The sequence below is a fragment of the Schistocerca cancellata genome, chromosome 8 (assembly GCF_023864275.1).
Source record: "Schistocerca cancellata isolate TAMUIC-IGC-003103 chromosome 8, iqSchCanc2.1, whole genome shotgun sequence".
Taxonomy (NCBI): domain Eukaryota; kingdom Metazoa; phylum Arthropoda; class Insecta; order Orthoptera; family Acrididae; genus Schistocerca; species Schistocerca cancellata.
The window spans coordinates 330,416,013-330,436,830 of NC_064633.1; the positions used below are offsets into that span (position 1 = coordinate 330,416,013).

General features: G+C 42.2%; 1 protein-coding gene across 1 annotated transcript in view; it reads right to left on the minus strand.

Annotated features, from left to right (window-relative positions):
• Positions 1 to 7,825: 7,825 nt before the first annotated feature.
• The window catches only part of LOC126095013 (juvenile hormone esterase-like), a 48,294-nt gene continuing 35,301 nt past the window's right edge, over positions 7,826 to 20,818 (minus strand). Inside the window, exons 8-10 of the mRNA XM_049909672.1 lie at positions 16,884 to 17,007; positions 12,689 to 12,809; positions 7,826 to 8,025 (exon numbers count right to left, since the gene is read on the minus strand). Coding sequence (XP_049765629.1) covers positions 7,875 to 8,025; positions 12,689 to 12,809; positions 16,884 to 17,007 — 396 coding nt within the window. The 3' untranslated portion in view covers positions 7,826 to 7,874. The remainder of the gene's footprint in view (positions 8,026 to 12,688; positions 12,810 to 16,883; positions 17,008 to 20,818) is intronic.

Below are 20,818 nucleotides of genomic sequence, written 5' to 3' on the forward strand. Positions count from 1 at the left end.
TACGGAATATCGTCTCAGTTATGCGACTAGATTCGTGATTTCCTATCAGTGAGGTCACAGTTCGTAGTAATTGACAGAAGAACATCGAGTAAAAAAGAAACGGTTTCTAGTTTTTCCCCAAGGTAGTGTTATTACCCCTCTGCTGTTCCTTATCTGCGTAAACGATTTAGAAAACAGTCTGAGCAGTCTGAGATTATATAGAAGACGATGTCGTTTACCATCTAGTAAAGTCATTAGAAGATAAAAAAAGTTACAAAACGATTTAGATACAACATAGAACCCAAATATTGAAAAGTCTGATGTTACCCACATGAGTGCTAAAAGGAATCCGTTAAACTTCTGTTATATGATAAATCAATAATATTTAAAGGCAGTAAAGTTAAAAGACGGGCGTTTTGTGCTATCGAGAAATAGGGGAGAGAGTGTCACGGACATGATAATGGATTTGTGATGGACATCATTAAAACAAAGACGTTTCTCGTAGCAGCAGGGACTTCCCACGAAATTTCAGTTACATCTTTCTCCTTCGAACGCGAAGGCCAACTTACTTAGGTATAACGATCATCATAATAAAATAAGGGAAATCAGAGATCGCTCGGAAAGATATAGGTGTTCATTTTTTCCCCCGCTGTTCGAGAGGGGAATAATATGGAATTATTATGAAGGTGGATCGATGAACCCTCGACCAGGCATTTGAGTATAATTTGCAGAGTAGCCATGAAGCTGTAGATGTAGATATTTCGACAAAGTTTCATTCCCTACAACCACTCGTTGCTCATGGGGGCCCTCTCAGGTAACGAATGTTTAATTATAACTGTCCTGTTAATGAAGTTTCCCCTCGTTATAGGGATAGGGTTAGTAGCCCTCCGTATAAAAAAAAAAACACCTGAGTAAATGGATCAACAATGAACTTGATTGGGCGTCATATGACGTCCGCCCAGAACAAATGGAACGAACAAAATGAGAAGAAAAATAAGCGGTAGCGTCTTTCATTTGTAACCAAAACGTCCTCACTCCCAGGTTCTACACCCGCAATGCTTAAATTTGGATTAATAATCAGCACTGGCGGCCGAACACTTCCGGCATAAGAAGTCATCCTCACTCTGCCAACGACCTTGTCAAAGAGGGCGGAGGAGCGGGCAGAGATTCAGGGCACTTTCTTGTCCTAGGGGTGGGAAACTGCCTCTAAAGACGGAAGAATCAACAATGATCAAGGGAATGAGGATGCAGAAGGCAATGGAAACTACTGCATTAAAGACACGTAGCGTGCATCCACAGGATGTTACGATGATCTCTCCATTGGCAAAAGATTCCGGAATAGTCCCCCTTTTGGATCTCCGGGAGGGGATTGCCATGAGGGAGGTGAAATGAGAAAAAGGTTGAATACTTAACGAAAGGATAACGTTCTACGACTCAGGGTGTGGAATGTTAGAAGCTTGAACGTTGTAGGGAAACTAGAATATCTGAAAAAGTCTAGGCGCGCAGTCCGGAACCGCGCGACTGCGACGGTCGCAGGTTCGAATCCTGCCTCGGGCATGGATGTGTGTGATGTCCTTAGGTTAGTTAGGTTTAAGTAGTTCTAAGTTCTAGGGGACTGATGACCACAGATGTTAAGTCCCATAGTGCTCAGAGCCATTTGAACCATTTATCTGAAAAAGGAAATGCGAAAGCTCAGTCTAGATATAGTAGGGATCAGTTAACTGAATTCGATAGAAGACAAGGATTTCTGGTCAGATGAGTACAGGCTAATAAGAACAGCAGCAGAAAATGGTATAACGGGAGTAGAATTCATTACGAATAGGAAAGTAAGGCAAAGAGTGTGTTCCTGTGAACAGTTCAGTGATAGGGTTGTTCTTATCAGAATCGACAGCAATCCAACACGGACAACGATATTTCCGGTATACATGCCGACGTCTCAAGCTGAAGAGGTAGAGAAACTATATGATAATGAAAGGGTAATATAGTACGCAAAAGGAGATTAAGATCTAATAGTCATGGGCGACTAGAATGCAGTTGTAGGGGAAAGAATAGAAGAAAAGGTAACAGGAGAATATGGGCTTGGGAAAAGGAATGAGAGAGGAGAAAGACTAATTACGTTCTGTAACAAATTTCAGCTAGTAATAGCGAATACTCTGTTCAAGAATCACAAGAAGAGGAGGAAAAGTCCGAGCGAAGACTTCAGATTACATCATGGTCAGACAGAGGTTCCGAAATCAGATACTGGATTGCAAGACATACCCAGGAGCAGATATAGACTCAGATCACAAGGTAGTAGTGATGAAGAGTAGGTTGAAGTTTAAGAGATTAGTCAGGAAGAACCAATATACAAAGAAGTGGCACACTAAGGAATGACGAGATATGGTTGAAGTTCTCTAAGGCTGTAGATACAGCAATAAGGAATAGTTCAGTAGCCAGTACAATTGAAGAGGAATGGACATCTCTAAAAAGGCCAATTACAGAAGTTGGAAAGAAAAACATAGGTACAAGGAGGCTAACTGCGAAGAAACCATGGGTAACAGAAGAAATACTTCAGTTGATCGACGAAAGGAGAAAGTACAAAAATGTTCCAGGAAACTAAGGAATAGAAAAAAAAATGAAAATCTGTGGTAAGGTCTTATGGGACCAAAAGGCTCTGAGCACTATCGGACCTCACTTCTGAGGTCATCAGTCCTCTAGAAGTTAGAACTACTTAAACCTAACTAACCTAAGGACATCATACACATCCATGCCCGAGGCAGGATTCGAAGCTGCGACCGTAGCGGTCGCGCGGTTCCAGACTGTAGCGCCTAGAACCGCTCGGCCACCCCGGCCGGCCCAAACTGCAGAGGTCATCGGTTAAGGAATAGAGAAATAAGAAGTCGCTGTGGAATGAAATAAACAGGAAGTGCAGGGAAGCTAAGACGAAATGGCTGCATGAGAAAGTGAAGAAATCGAAAAAGAAATGATTGTTGGAAGGACAGACTCAACATACAGGAAAGGAAAAACAACCTTCGGTGACATTAAGAGTGAAATGGGAATTCCACTGTTAAATGTAGAGAACAGAGCGTATAGGTGGAAAGAGTACATTGAAAGCCTGTACGAAGCGGACAATTTGTCTGATGTAATGGAAGAAGAAATAGGAGTCGAGGTAGGGGATCTAGTATAAGAATCAGAATTTAAAAGAACTTCGGAGGACTTAAGATCAAATAAGGCAGAAGGGATAGATAACATTTCATCAGAATTTCTAAAATCATTGGAGGAAGTGGCAACAAAACGACTTGTTCACGTTGGTGTGTAGAATGTATGAGTCTGACGACATACCGTCCGACTTTCGGAAAAATATCATCCACACAATTCCGAAAATTGATGATGATCAGTTCGGCTTTAGAAAAGGTAAAAGCACCAGAGAGGCAATTCTGACGGTGGAAGCAAGACTAAAGAAAACTCAAGACAAGAGCATATAATTTGTTGACTGGAGAAAGCGTTCGACAATGTAAAATCGTGCAAGACGTTCGAAATACTGAGGAAAATAGGGGTAAAGCTGTCGGAAGAGACGGGTAATACACAATGTATACAAGAGCCAACAGGGAATAACAAGAGTGGACACGAAGAACGGAGAGTTCGGATTGAAATTGATGTAAGACAGGAATGTAGTCAATCCCCTACTGTTCAATCTGTACACCGAAGAAGCAATGATGGAAATAAAAGAAAGGTTCGGGAGTGGAGTTAAAATTGAAGGTGAAAGAATATTCGCTGATGACATTGCTATCCTAAGTGAAGAAGAATTCCATGATCTGCTGAACGAAATAAACAGTCTAATGAGTACAGAATATGGATGGAGAGTAAATCGAAGAATGAAGAAGAATTACATGGTCTGCTGAACGGAATGAACAGTCTAATGAGTACAGAATATGGATGAAGAGTAAATCGAAGAATGAGGAAAATTATGAGAAGTAGAAGAACTGAGAAAAACGAGAAACTTAACATCAGGATGGATGATCACGAAGCACATGAAGCTGGGGATTTCTGCTAGAATAACCAATGACGGACGGAGCAAGGAGGACATCAAAAGCAGCTAGCAATGGCAAAAACGGCACTCCTGGCTAAGAGAAGTCTACTAATATCAAATATCAGCCTTAATTTGAGGAATAAATTTCTGAGAATGCAGTTCTGGAATACATCACTGTATGGTAGTGAAACATGGACTGTGGGAAAACCGGAACAGAAGAGAACGAAAGCATTTGAGATTTGGTGCTACAGGCGAATGTTGAACATTAGCTGGACTGAAAAGGTAAGGAATGAGGAGGTTCTGCGCAGAATCGGAGAGGAAAGGAATATGTGGAAAACACTGATAAGGAGAAGGGACAGGATGGTAGAACATCTGTTGAGACATGAGGGAATGACTTCCATGATACTAGAGGGAGCTGTAGAGGACAAAAACTGTAGGGGAAGACAAAGGACGTATGTTGCAAGTGCTAGTCGAAGATGAAGAGGGTGGCACAGGAGAGGAAATCGTGGCGGGGTGCATCAAACGAGACAGAAGACTGATGACACAAAAAAAGAAGAAGCAGTAGCAGAGTCTGGAAGTGATGCATGTGTGTAAGGCAAGTTGGGCAGTATTTAGCAGCTCCATCTCCCCGCGGGTCGGTCACGTGTGAAACTGCTGCTCCCAGCTCCCTACAAGTATCAGGCCTCCATGTTTGCTTTCACTCTATGTCCAAAGCCCGCTCCCAAGACCTATTATTTTTGTGGTCCTGGTCTTTTATAAATTGTTTTTGTTTACTCTAATTTAGACTGATACTTTTATGACAGAATCCAATAATGATGGTCTTAGAGCCAAAATGTCTCGTATTTCAAGTTTCTTTTTTTTTAATTGCCTATTTCTAGGCAATGGTCAGACACGGCCGACTTCTCAAGTTCACTTTGTTTAATGTGTTTTGATTGCTTCGCACAACACTCAGCGGCATTGTGAATAATTTGTCGTACGTAAAAGCCGCCATATTGAAAGGGAACGCTATATACGCCAGGAACTCGAAGACCTTTGTTGTCTTTAGCGGATAGTAATATATCTCGGATCTTGGAATCCCTGTTGCTCTCAGTCTCCTTCAGCATGCTAGGCGCTTGCTCCACATTATAGAATGCATGCAGCCGGCTTGGCCTTTTCCACCGTTCAAAGAGGCCTGTAAGATATTTCGCAATGTCTCACTGCTACAACCATTTTCCCTGAAAATGCGCTTCAAAATCTGAAATTCAGGCACTAGATGGTCTTAATCAGAAATAATCTCAGTCCTGTGTACTAAGGTGATCAAGACGAGCCGTGCGGCGCTACAGTCTGGAGCCACGAGACCGCTATGGTCGCAGTTTCGAACCCTGCCTCGTGCATGGATGTGTGTGATGTCCCTAGGTTAGTTAGGTTTAAGTAGTTCTAAATTCTAGGGGACTGATGACCTCATAAGTTGAGTCCCGTAGTGCTCAGAGCCATTTGAACCATTTTGATCAAGACCACTTTCTTGAGTACAGGGTGGTAGGCGTTCAAGTAGCGATCAGTGTGCGTAGGTTTCGCATACACCGAATGTCTTCCTCTCAGTTACAAAATTTATGAAATGATGTTTGCTATAACTCTCCACCTCGGCAGTAAATTTAATGTTTGGAGGGATACCATTCTTGTCCACTTTCGCCACTGCGAACATCACGGTGTTGACTCACAGTCGTTCGTTGAGACCCTGAGAAAAGTAAAGACAGTCCAGAACTATGTAATTGTTAGTTTGGACGTTGTAGCACTTTTTACGAGGATGCCGGTAAAAAAAAACTCTGGATCTTCTGGCCCAACAGTTTGCACCTGGGATCGTCAAGTTGTTCCACCATGCCTTAAAGACGACGTGTTTCCTGTACCGCAACGGATGTTATGATATGACGGATGTCACAGCCATGGGATCCCCATTGCCTCCAGCGGTCACGAACTTTCTCATGCAGCACTTTGAGGATCACATTCTGAACTCCGTGAGGTCGCGTCCATCCTGGTTGCTACGGTACGTTGAGGACACTTTCTTTTTATGGCTTCAAGGTGAAAATACAGCAGTTCGTCGACCACTTGAACGGTGTTCACAAAAATATTAAATTTACTGTCGAGATGGAGAGGTATGGCTCCATTCTTGGATGTTTTAGTTGAGCGGCAAAAAAATGATTGAAATGGCTCTGAGCACTATGGGACTTAACTTCTGAGTCATCAGTCCCCTAGAACTTAGAATTAGTTAAACCCAACTAACCAAAGGACATCACACACATACATGCCCGAGGCAGGATTTGAACCTGCGACCGTAGCGGTCGAACGGATCCAGACTGTAACGCCTAGAACCGCTAGGCCACTCCGGCCGGCAGTTGAGCGGTAGGCAGGAGGCTGGCTTGGTCATTCAGTGCACGTGAAATCTACGCACACAGACTGGGACTTCAACTCCAACATTATTGTCACCAGGCTATACTCCAGAAACCGGTCCTGAACACTTTAGTATACAAGCAGAGAATATTTCTGAATATTACCATATACAGCCTGAAGTAAGCATTTAATCACATGTGCAGGGAAAACAGCTACAGCAAGGGAGAAATTGCAAAAGATTTCAGGTGCTATTGACGAAAGGCCTCCTGATTAGGCGGAAGAGGCCAAGCCAGCTACATTTCGTCCCTACTGTGGAGCAACGACAAGGAAAATAGAATGCGTGCTGAAGAGGCATGGACTGAGACCAGTGTTCCGCCTCAACTCCAGGATTGTGAAGGTCGCAGCATTTACACATCACGAACACTCCGCACTGTCACTAAGCGTTGTGCAGAGCACTCACGATATGTTAAACAAAAGGAACATATGAAATAGCCCATAGCTGAACATTGTCTAGAAAACAGAATTAAAATGCAACTTGGAAAAGAGCAGAGATTTATCTCAAACATCATCATCTTGCGATTCTCTCAGGAAAGGAGCGGCTGAAATTAGAATAAACAGCAACAATTTTACGAGTAATAGAGACAAGGAGTACAGAGTTAATAAGGCTTGTGGCCAGGCTTTGTTTATCCACCGAAAGCAAAGACGGAGGCTTTGAAGGGTAGGGGGAAGCGGGAGTGGCAGTTTCAAACGTGACGTCGACCCTTGACGCCACCTGACCTTACTCGATGCCGCAGTGGGACGAAACAGTTATTAGCTGCCCGACACACGTCACGCGCATGAGTCACTTCTGTCCCCTCTGAAAAGTTCCAGGTGCTGCTATTCCACCTACTTGAGCAGAAAACGGTGCCAGCACCGGCCGCCAGTGATTTTAAGTTCTGATGACGATGGCGGAGACAGATATCGAAAGCTCGAGTGTTTTATTCGACATGACATGGCTTGTAAACCGAGAAGATTTTGTTGTTGCATACCACTGTGAAAGTCTCTGAGGACACAATGTACTTATCACATAGTGTAGGATTACGAGTAACAAATTACTGACGGTAGCAGCCACATTTTAAAAGTTCTTTACAGAAATTGTGTTACCGAATATGAAATGCAATAGATTTTGTGAAGTTGAGCACCTCAGCTGAACTAATACTAATTTTTATGGTTAATGACAATAGCTGCAGCTGTAGTACAACACATTTATTGTGTTACGGCTGGTTTTGTTCATAGAACATCTTCAGCTTGCCGAGTTGTGCCGAAGTCATGATGTAAATGGTACTGTTGTCGAATGCAATGTTAAAGACCAAATCCAGAAATAATGATCACAATCATTCCGCCGACTACTTGGCGGAAGTGTGGTGAGCAGACGCGGTATGCTGCGTTTAGTAGGCTACCGATGCTTTCATGACATATTAAATAGAAGCTTCTTTTATTTTGCGTTGAACAGTACATAACATAATGTATCACAGCATGTCACTCATTGTGAAGTTAATATTTCTCTCCAGAAGTCCATCCGTTCCTTGAGCATGTCTTGACGTGTCACAAATTCCAGTTTCATATCAAGATAGTTGGTAGCACTGGCCGTCAACTCTTCCCAGACCATTGGATTTCCAGAAGGCGCAGGATCCCTGGAAAATAAATTGACAGTCTTGTGATACAATATGCGTATCCGTCTCAATAGAAACTACTGTAACGCTTATATTAGTGAACTGTAACGTAAAAATTAATTTTTATGCATATGAGAAATGACTCGATTTGCTTGGAGTGTGAGAAAATTAAATAAAAAAATCAGTTTTTTCACAGATATGGAAGAAATGACAAAATATTTCAAAGCTCGCAAGAATGTAAAAACGTTCACACCAAAGATGATACATGGTTGTCTCGCTCATGCTACATGCCGGCCAACGGCCATGCGATCGGTAAGCGTCGTCTACACGTGGCAGCTAAGTGATGCCTGAGAGGAGGGCGGTGGTAGTGTTACGGTATTGAGAGGAGAAAACTTGGTCAGACACATAGTAAAGTGTCATATTCATCGGATGAACAGTTTGTCAGAAGTCATTCGATGGTTAAATGTTTGACTTCCTGTTCTTTATAAACAGTTTTAGACTACCAGTTCCACGTTCAGGAGATTCTACTGAGGCCACCAATATCTGTCTTCCTAAACTGCGTTTACTGTCTACAGCTCCCTCTAGCAATGGTGGTTATTCCCTGATCTCGTAACACATGTTCTATCATCCTGTCCCCTCTTCTTCTCACTGATTTTCATACGTTCCTTTTTTCGCCGATTATGCAGAGAACATCCTCAATCCTTAGATATTGAAAGGGTCTTTGGTGTTATTGCGGCGATTACAATATCGAGCCACATTTAAAAAGAACAGAACAGGCAGGGAGCAGTATGTTACTTATAATCCGTCTTGATGGCAAATTTTTTATTCATTCAGAACCATCTTCAGATCTGATATTTCAGTTACAGGAGTAACCCGTCCAACACCGTGACGCAGCATGTGAAAGTTGCTGGATTTGGACGGGTTACTCCTATAACTGAAATATCAGATCTGAAGATGGTTCTGAATTAACCGAAACCGGTCAAATGAATAAAAAAATTGCAATCAAGACGGATTATAAGTAACATTATAAAATCACTGGTTGCTGTTATCCCATCAGACATTATGTCTGTTTTTGCAAAGGGAGCAGTATGTCGTCCTGAACGGGGTAACTTCAACAGAAACAAGAGTAACTTCAGGTGTGCCCCAGGGCAGCGTAATAGGTCCTTTGCTTTTTACGATTTACATAAACGATCTGGTTGATGGTATTGACAGCGGCCTTAGACTGTTTGCCGATGATGCTGTAGTCTGCAGGAAAGTAGTATCACAGAAAGTTGTGAACAAATCAATGAGAATCTGCAGAAAATAAATGTGTGGTGTAATGACTGGCAGTTATCTCTCAATATTAGTAAGTGTAACCTACTGCGTATAACAAGGCGAAAATCCCCATTAATGTAGGAGTACAAAATAAATGATCAGTCTTTGGAATCGGTAACATCAGTCAAGTGTTTGGGTGTGACTACACGAAATGATCTCAAATGGAATGATCAGATTACACAAGTAACGGGTAAGGCGAACTCTAGTTTGCGGTTTATTGGTAGAATCCTGAAGCGATGCAGTCCTTCAACAAAGGAAGTAGCTTACAATACGTTAGTTCGTCCAGTCTTAGAGTGTTGTTCTCCTGTATGGGACGCTTACCAGTTGGGTCTGATTCAAAAAATTGAGAAGGTCCAAAGAAGAGCGGCAAAATTCGTGAATGGTACATTTAGCCATCGCGAGAGCGTTACAAATCTCATAGAAAGTTTGAAGTGGGACAGACTTGCAGATAGACGACGCGCTAAACAGAAGGGGCTGCTCACTAAATTCCGAAATCCTATCTTCACCGAGGATGTAGAGCATATATTACTACCACCAACTTTCAAATCGCTTAATGATCATCAGTCAAAGATAAGGGAAATAAGAGCTCGTACACAGGCGTTCAGACAGTCGTTTTTCCCTCGTACGATCCGCGAGAGGAACAGAGGGGTGGGGGGAGGGGGGGGGGAAATATGGCTTTGGCGCGAATTGTGCCCTCCGCCACACACCGCTTGGTGGCTAGCGGATTATACATGTAGATGTAGACTGTATGGGCATAACGATGCTCCCTCCATGGTGCAGACGTATGCACTGATTGAGCCGAGAAGGAAGTCATAATACCGTCATATCCTCTTCTGAGGAAACCTCGCCCACAATTGTCTTAACTGCTCGTTTATATCCTGGAGCTTGTCTCTGACCAATGATTCAGAATGTTACAGAATATTTCAGAGATTCAATTATTTATTCTCGGATTTCATGGCCAGATGTGCCCACTGCCACATCCGAATGGCGCACAAATTCGGATAATGCTTGAAATGACCAGCCACAATATGAAGATCCATCATGAGGCTTCTTTTAAACTCTCTCAGATGCTGATAACGCTGTCTCGTACCAGTACACGGTATCTCTGTTTCCCTCGCAGTGACTATTTAACAACCGACACCATTCACGCCACTTATATGCCTTACCAGGTCTGATAACAGCACTAAACATGGTCAATGATAATGCTCTCTGGTGGCAGTTCTATCTGTCACAGAGAACTGTCGCTGTGATCATTTATCCGCCCGTCATAGGTATGCAGGTATACTAAGTTACGTTGACATTTTGAGAGGTTCCATGTCGCCTCTCACTTTATAAATTTTTTAATTTTTTATACCATTTCACCGTGGAAACGGTCCGAATAAGGTTATTCTGATGAGAATATTTGTACTGAGAGCTCAAATTACTTTTCACTTGATTGCTACACATGTTGGGAACTGTATGTGGTCTTGCTTTTAGCTTTCTCTGTTACTTCCCCGTGTGGCTTGTTGCGAGGCGAGCGCTAGAGGACGCGGCACACTGCATTTCGTGGGGAGTCTGCACTTCCGCGAATATGGAGAGGGTCGTACTCATTGGGCTTGAGCGCCTGGCGGGGCGACTGACCTCAGTCGAATTTCCACTGTTATGTGGAGGACGAAACAACCCGTGAGCCATCTGAGTGTCGCCACAGTTTATGTATTTACCGTTCCAGTGCGTCTGGATGTATTGTTTTCATGATTCTGAGAATTCTTGTGGACGGTGCCCTGCCAAATGCGACTGTCTGGCACCGAATGGCCGGTGGCCTTGGCACGCTGTTTTCGTAGCCAGTCAAACGGCACGTTCAGTGCCCCCAGCTAAATAACAGAGATATGATTGGTCAACTTAAACTGAGACCTACTGAGCGGTCTTAGGCGTTGCAGTCATGGACTGTGCGGCTGGTCCCGGCGGAGCTTCGAGTCCTCCCTCGGGCATGGGTGTGTGTGTTTGTCCTTAGGATAATTTAGGTTAAGTAGTGTGTAAGCTTAGGGACTGATAACCTCAGCAGTTAAGTGCCATAAGTTTTCACACACATTTGAACATTTTTTGATGTCGTAAAGCCTTGCACGAAATTGGAGGGAACGGTCGCTATTGGCGCGTATAATGTTCTGAGATAGTGTGGTGGAATTTTGGAATCAGCGTTGAATGCTGATTCGCGGCTTTTCGTGGGTGCTGGGGAATTGAGTAACGTTGGCTTCGCTCTAGCGTTGTACGGGTGCAAGGCCCTCGGGATCTGATCTTCGTCGGAATCGGACTATCTTGCGACTTAGTCGCACTTTTTCGTAATCGTTGTGGAGCATGACTTCGGTCATACTCCAGTTTCATTCTGCGAATTAAGATCTAGATTCTTACTCTGAGTTTTCGCACTTGTACCGACAGGGCAAGTTTAAGCGGTTTTGCTGTATCTCATCCTGGAGATACATCCTCGCGTATCAATGAATTTCTCTGCTTCGGCCACGCGAGCAGAACGTAGACAGCATTCGAAGCCACGGGTTGAATCAGAATTGCTGCACAGCAGGATTGGGCGCCTACATCATCAGAACGCTGCCTGCCGACGACGTGGTGCAGGTTTCAGGACTGGTAAAGTATTTTGCGACTCCGGCATTGTAGGACCTATCATTTTTATACTGAAGTCCTCAGCAGCATGCGCGCTCGCATTGCTACAGTTCCACCCTTTTGTTTTCCATGTGTTCCCATTTGAGATCCGGGGAGTAATATTTGATTCATTAGGATCTCCAGTCTTTATCGTCAGTCTATTGCATCACAGAGAGTAGGAGCCCCTTGTTCTCGAGCCAAGTCTTATTCTCATAACAGTTCAGTGTACACTATCGTTTAGCCTATTGTTTGTATCGACAACAAGTACCTTTATGTTCTGATTTACAATAAATCTCATTGTAATATTTAATCCGCATATCATATCGTAATAGATGCAGAATCCCATTTCCTGTCGTTTATTATGATAAAATTCCCTTTTTTTACTGAATAGGTTGATGTTTTTATTAAATTTTTGTGAGTGTGCACTCCTAATTTTACCAACTAGCAGGGTCCACTATCAATTCCTTTCGTTACCGTTGTGCACATAATTAATTAGGTGGTAGGTAAGGAGGGGGTCGTGTGCATGTCTAGTTCTCATGCAAAATTTGCCAGAATTAAAGAGGTACAAACTCTTCTTCATCCTGGCACCTCGCAATCTGACCTTGTATTCTGGGTGCTTTTGTTTCATGCGGTTTATATCCATTTGTTGGTGATAAATTTCAAGTGTGCCTCATTAACACTCTTTTCAAGCAGTAATTGGCTTCTGAATGCAAGCAAGGACAAGTTTTAATGACATACTTACCCGTACTTGGGGAGATTGGTCCACAGTGTTGTCAACTGATTTGACACTTTCCCATCGTTGGAATTAGGGTCCGCGTCTGATTGCGCAAACAAGTAGATTATTTCACCAGCGTGTACCATACCTGTAAATAGATTAAAGTAGTTGAGGCGCTAGGAAATATGCTATTGATTTGTTCTATTACTTTTTTTCTTTTTCTTTGGCATTGCAAGGAAAAGTGGGGACGATTTGATAGTCGACCGACATTTCAAGGGCAAAAATAGTATGCAGCTCTAATTGTTTGAAAAAGGAATACTGAACGCAACTTTTATAAGTTTCACAAACTTCTTTGTAACTACGCTAGGTAGTCCATTCAGTGTAACATAGAAGCGTGAGTACGAACTATTTACATATTGTAGAAGCATCAAGACTAATTTCTCAATCTACCTGGGAGGGCGGTAACATTAAGAATGCGATGGGAATTCCACAGCTAAATACAGTGGAGAGAGCGGATTAGTTGAAAGAGTATACTGAAGACCATTATGGGGTGGAGATGTCTGATGACGTGATAAAAGAAGAAATGGGAGCCGATGTAGAAGAGATAGGGGATCCACTAGTAGAAGCAGAATTTAAAAGAAATTTGGAAGACTTAAGATCAAGTAAGATAACATTCCATCAGAATCTGTAAAATGATTGGAGAAGTGACAACAAAACGACTATTCACGTTGCTGTGTAGAATGTATGAGATCGGCGATATAACATCAAACTTTCGGAAAAACATCATCCACATAGTTCCGAAGTTAGCGAGAGCCAACAAGTACGAGAATTATCACACTCTCAGCTCAATAGCTCCTGAAACTAGAAGTAAATAACAGCAAAATATTACATTTAGATTGGAACGCCTACTGATAAGGTAGGATGGATACAAGTGGCAACGGCGCATTTATCGTCATGAAAAGATTCAGCAATCTTTAATGAGAAACATACAGAATCAGAATGCTGTGTAATCTCGGATGACGGACCGACGCCATCTGTCCAGACATTCTGGCCATAATGGCTCTGAAACAGAGGACGACAGAAAAAGCCGAGATATGTCTTTCTCGAAAAAGGTTTCACAGGGGAGGATCGCACTGTAATTCCTCCTTTAAGCTGTCGGATGAACAAAAAATGACTGATATCGAAATAGATGACACAGGGATAGAAATGCAACTGTAATCGTATCAACAGAGTTCGATTCTACACAGAGACTGCGAAAGAACTTGCCTCTCTGCTAGAATCTGTGTACCGCAGATGTTTACAGGAGCGAAGCTTTCTTAATGTTTGAAAAAAAGAAAAAAAAGAAAGAAAGAAAGAAAGAAAGAAAACAGGTCATTCTCGTTTTCAAGAAAGATCGTCGAAAGACAGTCCTATATCTCTGACGTTCATCTGTAGTAAAATCTTGAAATATCTTTTACGTCTCTTATTATGACATTTCTGGAGACCGGAAATCTCCTCTGATGCCATGAACATGGGTTCCGAAAACAATGATCGTTGGAAACTCAGTTCGCTCTTTTCATACACGAGACCCAGAAAGGGGTATATAGAGACCCCGGTAGATGCCGTGTTGCTTGATTTCCAGAAGGCGTTCGATACAGTTCCGCACAGCCACCAAATGAACAAAATACTACTGTACTAAATAATACACCAATAGTGTGGCTGGACTGGAGAACTTCTAGAAAACAGAACGCAGTAACTCATTGTAAACGGAGAGAAGTGTGATGTACTGATATACCGCACAAGAAGAGTTTGCGAAACAGAACGGTGAATAGAGTTGTCGTGTATGGAGAGACTGTAAATCAAGACAGAAGATTAGTTTTCTTTGACTTCAGTTCATAGGGCATTATTTCGTTTGTGTTCATGGAACTGTAGTCAACGTTGGACAGATAAGCTAAACCTGCATTATACAGTTGCTGTAACCATCGTGACCAAAGTTGTGTTACATATTACTATTCACTATTCTGTGTTACTTTTATTACATGTGTGTGTGTGTGTGTGTGTGTGTGTGTGTGTGTGTGTGTGTGTGTGTGTGCTGCCCTTGAGGCTTTTTGTGTGTGGACGATGTTCATATATATGGAGATTTCTCAACGCTAGAAAATTGTGGCGAAACGCCGGAAGACCTGCAAAGAATCGATGCTTGTTGAAGTGGCAACTGTCTTACAGTGTAAGCAAATATAGCACATTGCGAATGCATAGACAGAAACATCCTTCGTTGTATGATCAGACGATTGAAGAACAATCACTGGAACCAGTTACTCCCATAAAATACCGTTGAGTATGCGTACAGAGTGATTTGTAATGTGACGGCCATATAACATTATTCGCTACGAAGGCAGATGACAGACAGAGTCATTGGAAGAATCCTCAGGAATTGTAGTCCATCAACATAGAAAATAGCTTACGAAACACTCGTCCGACCAGTATTTGAATATTGCTCATCTGTCTGGGATAGGACTGATTCAGGAAATAGGGAAGACCCAAAGAAGAGCATCACGTTTCTTTACAATTTCATTTTGTAAGTACGAAAGTAAAACAGATATGGCAGACGCTGCAACAAAGGCGTTTTGTACCAGAGTGTGGTCTACGGTTGAAGTCCCGAGAGCGTTCGTTTCTAGAACAGTTGGCCAATATATTGCCTGAAAAGATAAAATTAGAGAGATTTGAGCCCACGTGGAAGCTTATAAGCAACAGTTCTTCCCGCAAACAATACGCGACTGGAGCAGAGAAAGGAGGGAGAGACACCGAGACATAAAATTCCCTACGCCACACACTGTAAGGTGGCTTGCTGAATATAAAAGTAGATGAGAAGAATGTATACTCTGACGGAGGTTTTATAGTGGTACTCTTAGATGGCTACTTTAACTTGTTACTCCTTAAATTAGACTCACACCTTCTCGACTTAAACTGTACAAACTGCCTTAAACCTGTCCAATTATAGCTCACTTTCTCCTGGTTCAGATATTATCATTTCTCAAAACTAGCCTGCGTAAACGCAGAATTATTGTAAAACTGGTTTACAAAACACTTTCTTCCGCGTAAAGGTGAGAGGAGTACTTTGTTTATGTAATGATGAACATATATATATACCTGATTACCTTTTCCTGAGGTCTTAGAAACAGCCGAAGTGAAAAGTATTGCTTTGTTGTTTCTTCTTACAAAAACTACGAACTATTCGCAGCCATTTCATTCAGCATCCTTCAAATCAAAAACCCTTATTGTTATCTAACTCACAGAGAATTGATGAAAGGTTACCCGGAGTAGGAAGCTAGGACGTTTGCATTTTAGTGAACTTTTAGCAGAGTACTAGGGGAAGTCAGCGAATCTGAGATTAGTATGTGTTTATTCTGTCAGAAAGTTTCATGCTTTTACTTAGATAATACATTTGAGATAAATCACTTGTCTCACTGGGTTCAGATGTGATAACGCAAGCACTAGTAACGTATTTTCTTAACTGTATTCAGATTGATAAAGGACACACTAATAGCATATTTTCACACTGACGTTATATAGATATTATCATACGTGAACAATTTATTTCTTTGAATTTTGGGCGAACGTATTGTGAAGCAATCATCTTTATACGAAATATTACTGACCATTGTGCTGTTACAGTTTGGGTAGTGAATTTTATCATTTTCCTGACTTTCTGCTGCCTGTTGTCGATTAAAGAAAGGAAGATGTTCTTCCTTCGTAACCACAGCTCGTAAGCTACACCATTCTACTGACTTACGCGAAGCTTACACATATAAATTATAACACCTGTATCATGTGGTTATTGGCTGACTGATGTAGGTTAAATCTGAGCTGCCTTCATTTATGAGTGATGAAGAAACAAAATTGATATATATATATATATATATATATATATATATATATATATATATATATATATATATATATATATACCATGTAATAAACCATATTACTAGAAATGTACGAGAAATTTATTAACGTAGTGGTGTTAACAAATAAACAAACAACATCTTCTGTTATTGAATTTTAGTCAACAAAGAAATTAAGAGGGCATACAAGACTACACTCTGTGAAATAAAAGTTTAGTGGATACACTAAGAATTATTAGATAATTTCATGAACGTTATTAACATTATATTTAAATTTACGATCACTCTTTCCAGGGACATTTATTTTTAGACAAAAGCAATGCTTAATGGCGAACGCTTACCGTAATCCGTGGAACCGGTGCCATTGTAGTCGAAGTAATAGAAGTGAACAGGAATACTGCTGGAGTTCGCCACCGCCCTAGCGAACGAGTCCGCTGGATGAATGAAGTACATGTCGGATAACAGCTGCAAATAGTTAATTTGTAAGAATAGACATTTAACCTGCAGAAATATATAGGGAATTAGTCAAGTTTATCATACAGAACAGCGCTTCAGAGGGCTAACCTTGTCGTGTCTCCCAACTAATTCATAAAATTTTGGTATGTGTTTTCATTTGTGATAGCAGGATTACAGAAACAACGGTTTTCCGAATGCAATTGTGTGATCTGCATGATGGTAGTCGCGACGGAAGTGATGCGATTCTGAAGTTTGTGATGACTGTGAGGGACGTTCCCCCGGTTACTCGACGCGAAATATGGCGAATCCTCAAACGTGTGCTACGATGATAGGCAACTTCTTTGTCTAATAAATGGACCACCAAAATCCATAACGTAGGCTAATAACTACTGAAATGGTGGCGGGTTTTGAGAGATGCAATCATTCTTCACCAAAATCCTGTACTGCTGTTTGTTGTGTTACGATTGCATAGGTAATGAGAACATTGAGAAGAAAGTCCTGGTAGCACATTGCTGTGCTGCCGGAGTTCGGTAAACGATATATGTATTGAAATACCGATCACCTGTGTGTATCAACGACTCTTCAGCGTATGAAAATATCATTCGCAAGAAAACTTTTGTTCCATCGAGAAAAGCGTTAAAGACTACACAATCAGACGCTTTCAAAGTTCTAACTTCCCAGGAAGTTAATGTTCTGGTATAAAACGTGACTGGTTATGACTGATGACTTTAGCAGGACGCAGCATTATTTATTTTCCTAAAAACCTCAAACACGAAAACTCTGAAAGTTCACAAAACATTGGGTGTTAGGCAGTCACGAGTATTTTAAGCGTCTAGTAACAAAAGACTTTTAGACACCTAAGTAACAGTAACTCGTGTAGGAAGTTTCTCTCACACACCGCCTTTTCTGTAATACCTAACATTAAAAAGTATGGATTAAAGAAAGCAGGAACGTTGTTCTACACAGGAATATTGTTCTACACTCCTACTACGATACTCCTTCACTATAACAGAATTAAAGAGGAAGATTACGACACATGAGTCGCCAACCGCGACACAGAGTACGCGAAGGAACTTGCCCTCCTTCTTGCAGCGGTGTACCGTAGGTCTCTAGAAGAGCGTAGCGTTCCAAAGGATTGGAAACGGTCACAGGTCATCCCCGTTTTCAAGAAGGGACTTCGAACAGATGTGCAGAACTATAGACCTATATCTCTAACGTCGATCAGTTGTAGAATTTTGGATCACGTATTATGTTCGAGTATAATGACTTTTCTGGAGACTAGAAATCTACTCTGTAGGAATCAGCATGGATTTCGAAAAAGACTGTCGTGTGAAACCCAGCTCGCGCTATTCGTCCACGAGACTCAGAGAGCCATAGACACGGGTTCACAGGTAGATGACGTGTTTCTTGACTTCCGCAAGGCGTTCGATACAGTTCCCCAGAGTCGTTTAATGAACAAAGTAAGAGCATATGGACTATCAGACCAATTGTGTGATTGGATTGAAGAGTTCCTAGATAACCGAACGCAGCACGTCATTCTCAATGGAGAGAGGTCTTCCGAAGTAAGAGTGATTTCGGGTGTGCCGCAGGGGAGTGTCATAGGACCGTTGCTATTCACAATATACATAAATGACCTTGTCGATGACATCTGAAGTTCACTGAGGCTTTTTGCAGATGATGCTGTGGTGTAACAATGGAAAATTGTACTGAAATGCATGAGGATCTGCAGCGAATTGACGCATGGTGCAGGGAATGGCAATTGAATCTCAATGTAGACAAGTGTAACGTGCTGCGAATTCATAGAAAGATAGATCCCTTATCATTTAGCTACAAAATAGCAGGTCAGCAACTGGAAGCAGTTAATTCCATAAATTATCTGGGAGTACGCATTAGGCGTGATTTAAAATGGAATAATCATATAAAGTTGACCGTTGGTAAAGCAGATGCCAGACTGAGATTCATTGGAAGAATCCTAAGGAAATGCAATCCGAAAACAAAGGAAGTAGGTTACAGTACACTTGTTCGCCTACTGCTTGAATACTGCTCAGCAGTGTGGGATCCGTACCAGATAGGGTTGATAGAAGAGATAGGGAAGATCCAACGGAGAGCAGCGCACTTCGTTACAGCATCATTTAGTAATCGCGAAGGCGTTACGGAGATGATAGATAAACTCCAGTGGAAGACTCTGCAGGAGAGACGCTCAGTAGCTCGGTACGGGCTTTTGTTAAAGTTTCGAGAACATACCTTCACCGAAGAGTCAAGCAGTATATTGCTCCCTCCTACGTATATCTGGCGAAGAGACCATGAGGATAAAATTAGAGAGATTATAGCCCACACAGAAGCATACCGACAATCCTTCTTTCCACGAACAATACGAGACTGGAATAGAAGGGAGAACCGATAGAGGTACTCACGGTACCCTCCGCCACACACCGTCAGGTGGCTTGCGGAGTATGGATGTAGATGTAGATGTAGATGAACCGCTCCCTGTCCTGTCACACTTCACTGCAAATGAATGAATAAATTATCATCATGAAACTACAATGACTTGTTTCCCAGACTCCTAAGATCACAACGGAGCAATTATCATTTGTGTCAAAACCGTGCTACTGGATTATGCGTAATGCTAATTGGCGAACCGATCGTGCCATCCAATTCAGCTTTGGAGAATTATAAGGAGCGATCAAAACGCTTCCATTCGAAGACAGTACAGCACAGAATCGGTATGCTAATCAGGCAAAATCACGGTGGGCAATGAGGCAATTATCCCACTGACGCACCAGGCTGGAGAGACCCGTTTGCTAAAACACAGTGTCCTGCGGTGTGAAGAAGTCCGTAACTGTCTGCTGCACATCCGCGTCCGACAGGAATGATCGACCCTTCAAGGGCTCTTTTAAGGGCTCGAAGGTGTGATGATTGCATGAGGAGACATCACGACTACAGGGCGGATGCTGTAGTGTCTCCCACTTGAGTTGATGTAACTTCTACGTTGCAGCATTTGTGGCATCGGGACGCGAGTTATGGGGAACGCGACCAGCAAAGCGATATGAAATGGAGCGTGAATGTCAGGTCTGCTGTAGGAAAGGTAAATGGTAGACTTCGGGTTATTGTGAGAATCCTAGGAAAGTGTGGTTAATCTGTAAAGGAGATCCATTATAGGACGCTAATGCTACCTATTCTTGACCACAGAGTGTTTGAGATCCGTATCAGGTCGGATTAAAGGAAGACATAGAGGCAAGACAGAGGCGGGTTGCTAGAATTGTTACTGGTAGCTTGGAACAACACGCAAGTGTGATGGAGCTGCTTCGGGAACTTAAATGGGAATCCCTGGAGGGAAGGTGGCATTTTTTTCGAGAAACACTATTGAGAAAATATAGAGAACCGGCATCTGAAACTGACAGCAGAGCGATTCTGTTGCCTCTAACATACATTGCCCGTAACGACCGCGAAGATAAGACACAAAAAATTGGGAGTCACACGGAGGCACCTATGATCTAGGACAGATGGCAAAGTAGCTGAATGTGTTCGGTCAGAGAGCTCCCGCAACGACCAAACACAACGAAAAAAAAAAAAAAAAAGACTAGCATGGTAGCTCTGCGTGCCCGGACAGAGGGTTAGCTGCCCTCTGTAATAAAAAAAAAACCAAGTTAATGGATCAACGGTGATCTTGAACTAGCGTCATGGGACGTCCGCCCCGAACAAATGCAACGAACATTAACGAACAAAAAAAAGGGGCGTAGCGTCTTTGGTTCATAAGCTAAACGTCTACGGTCCCGGGTTCAAATCCCGCCGCTGCTTAAAATTTGATTAATAATCAACA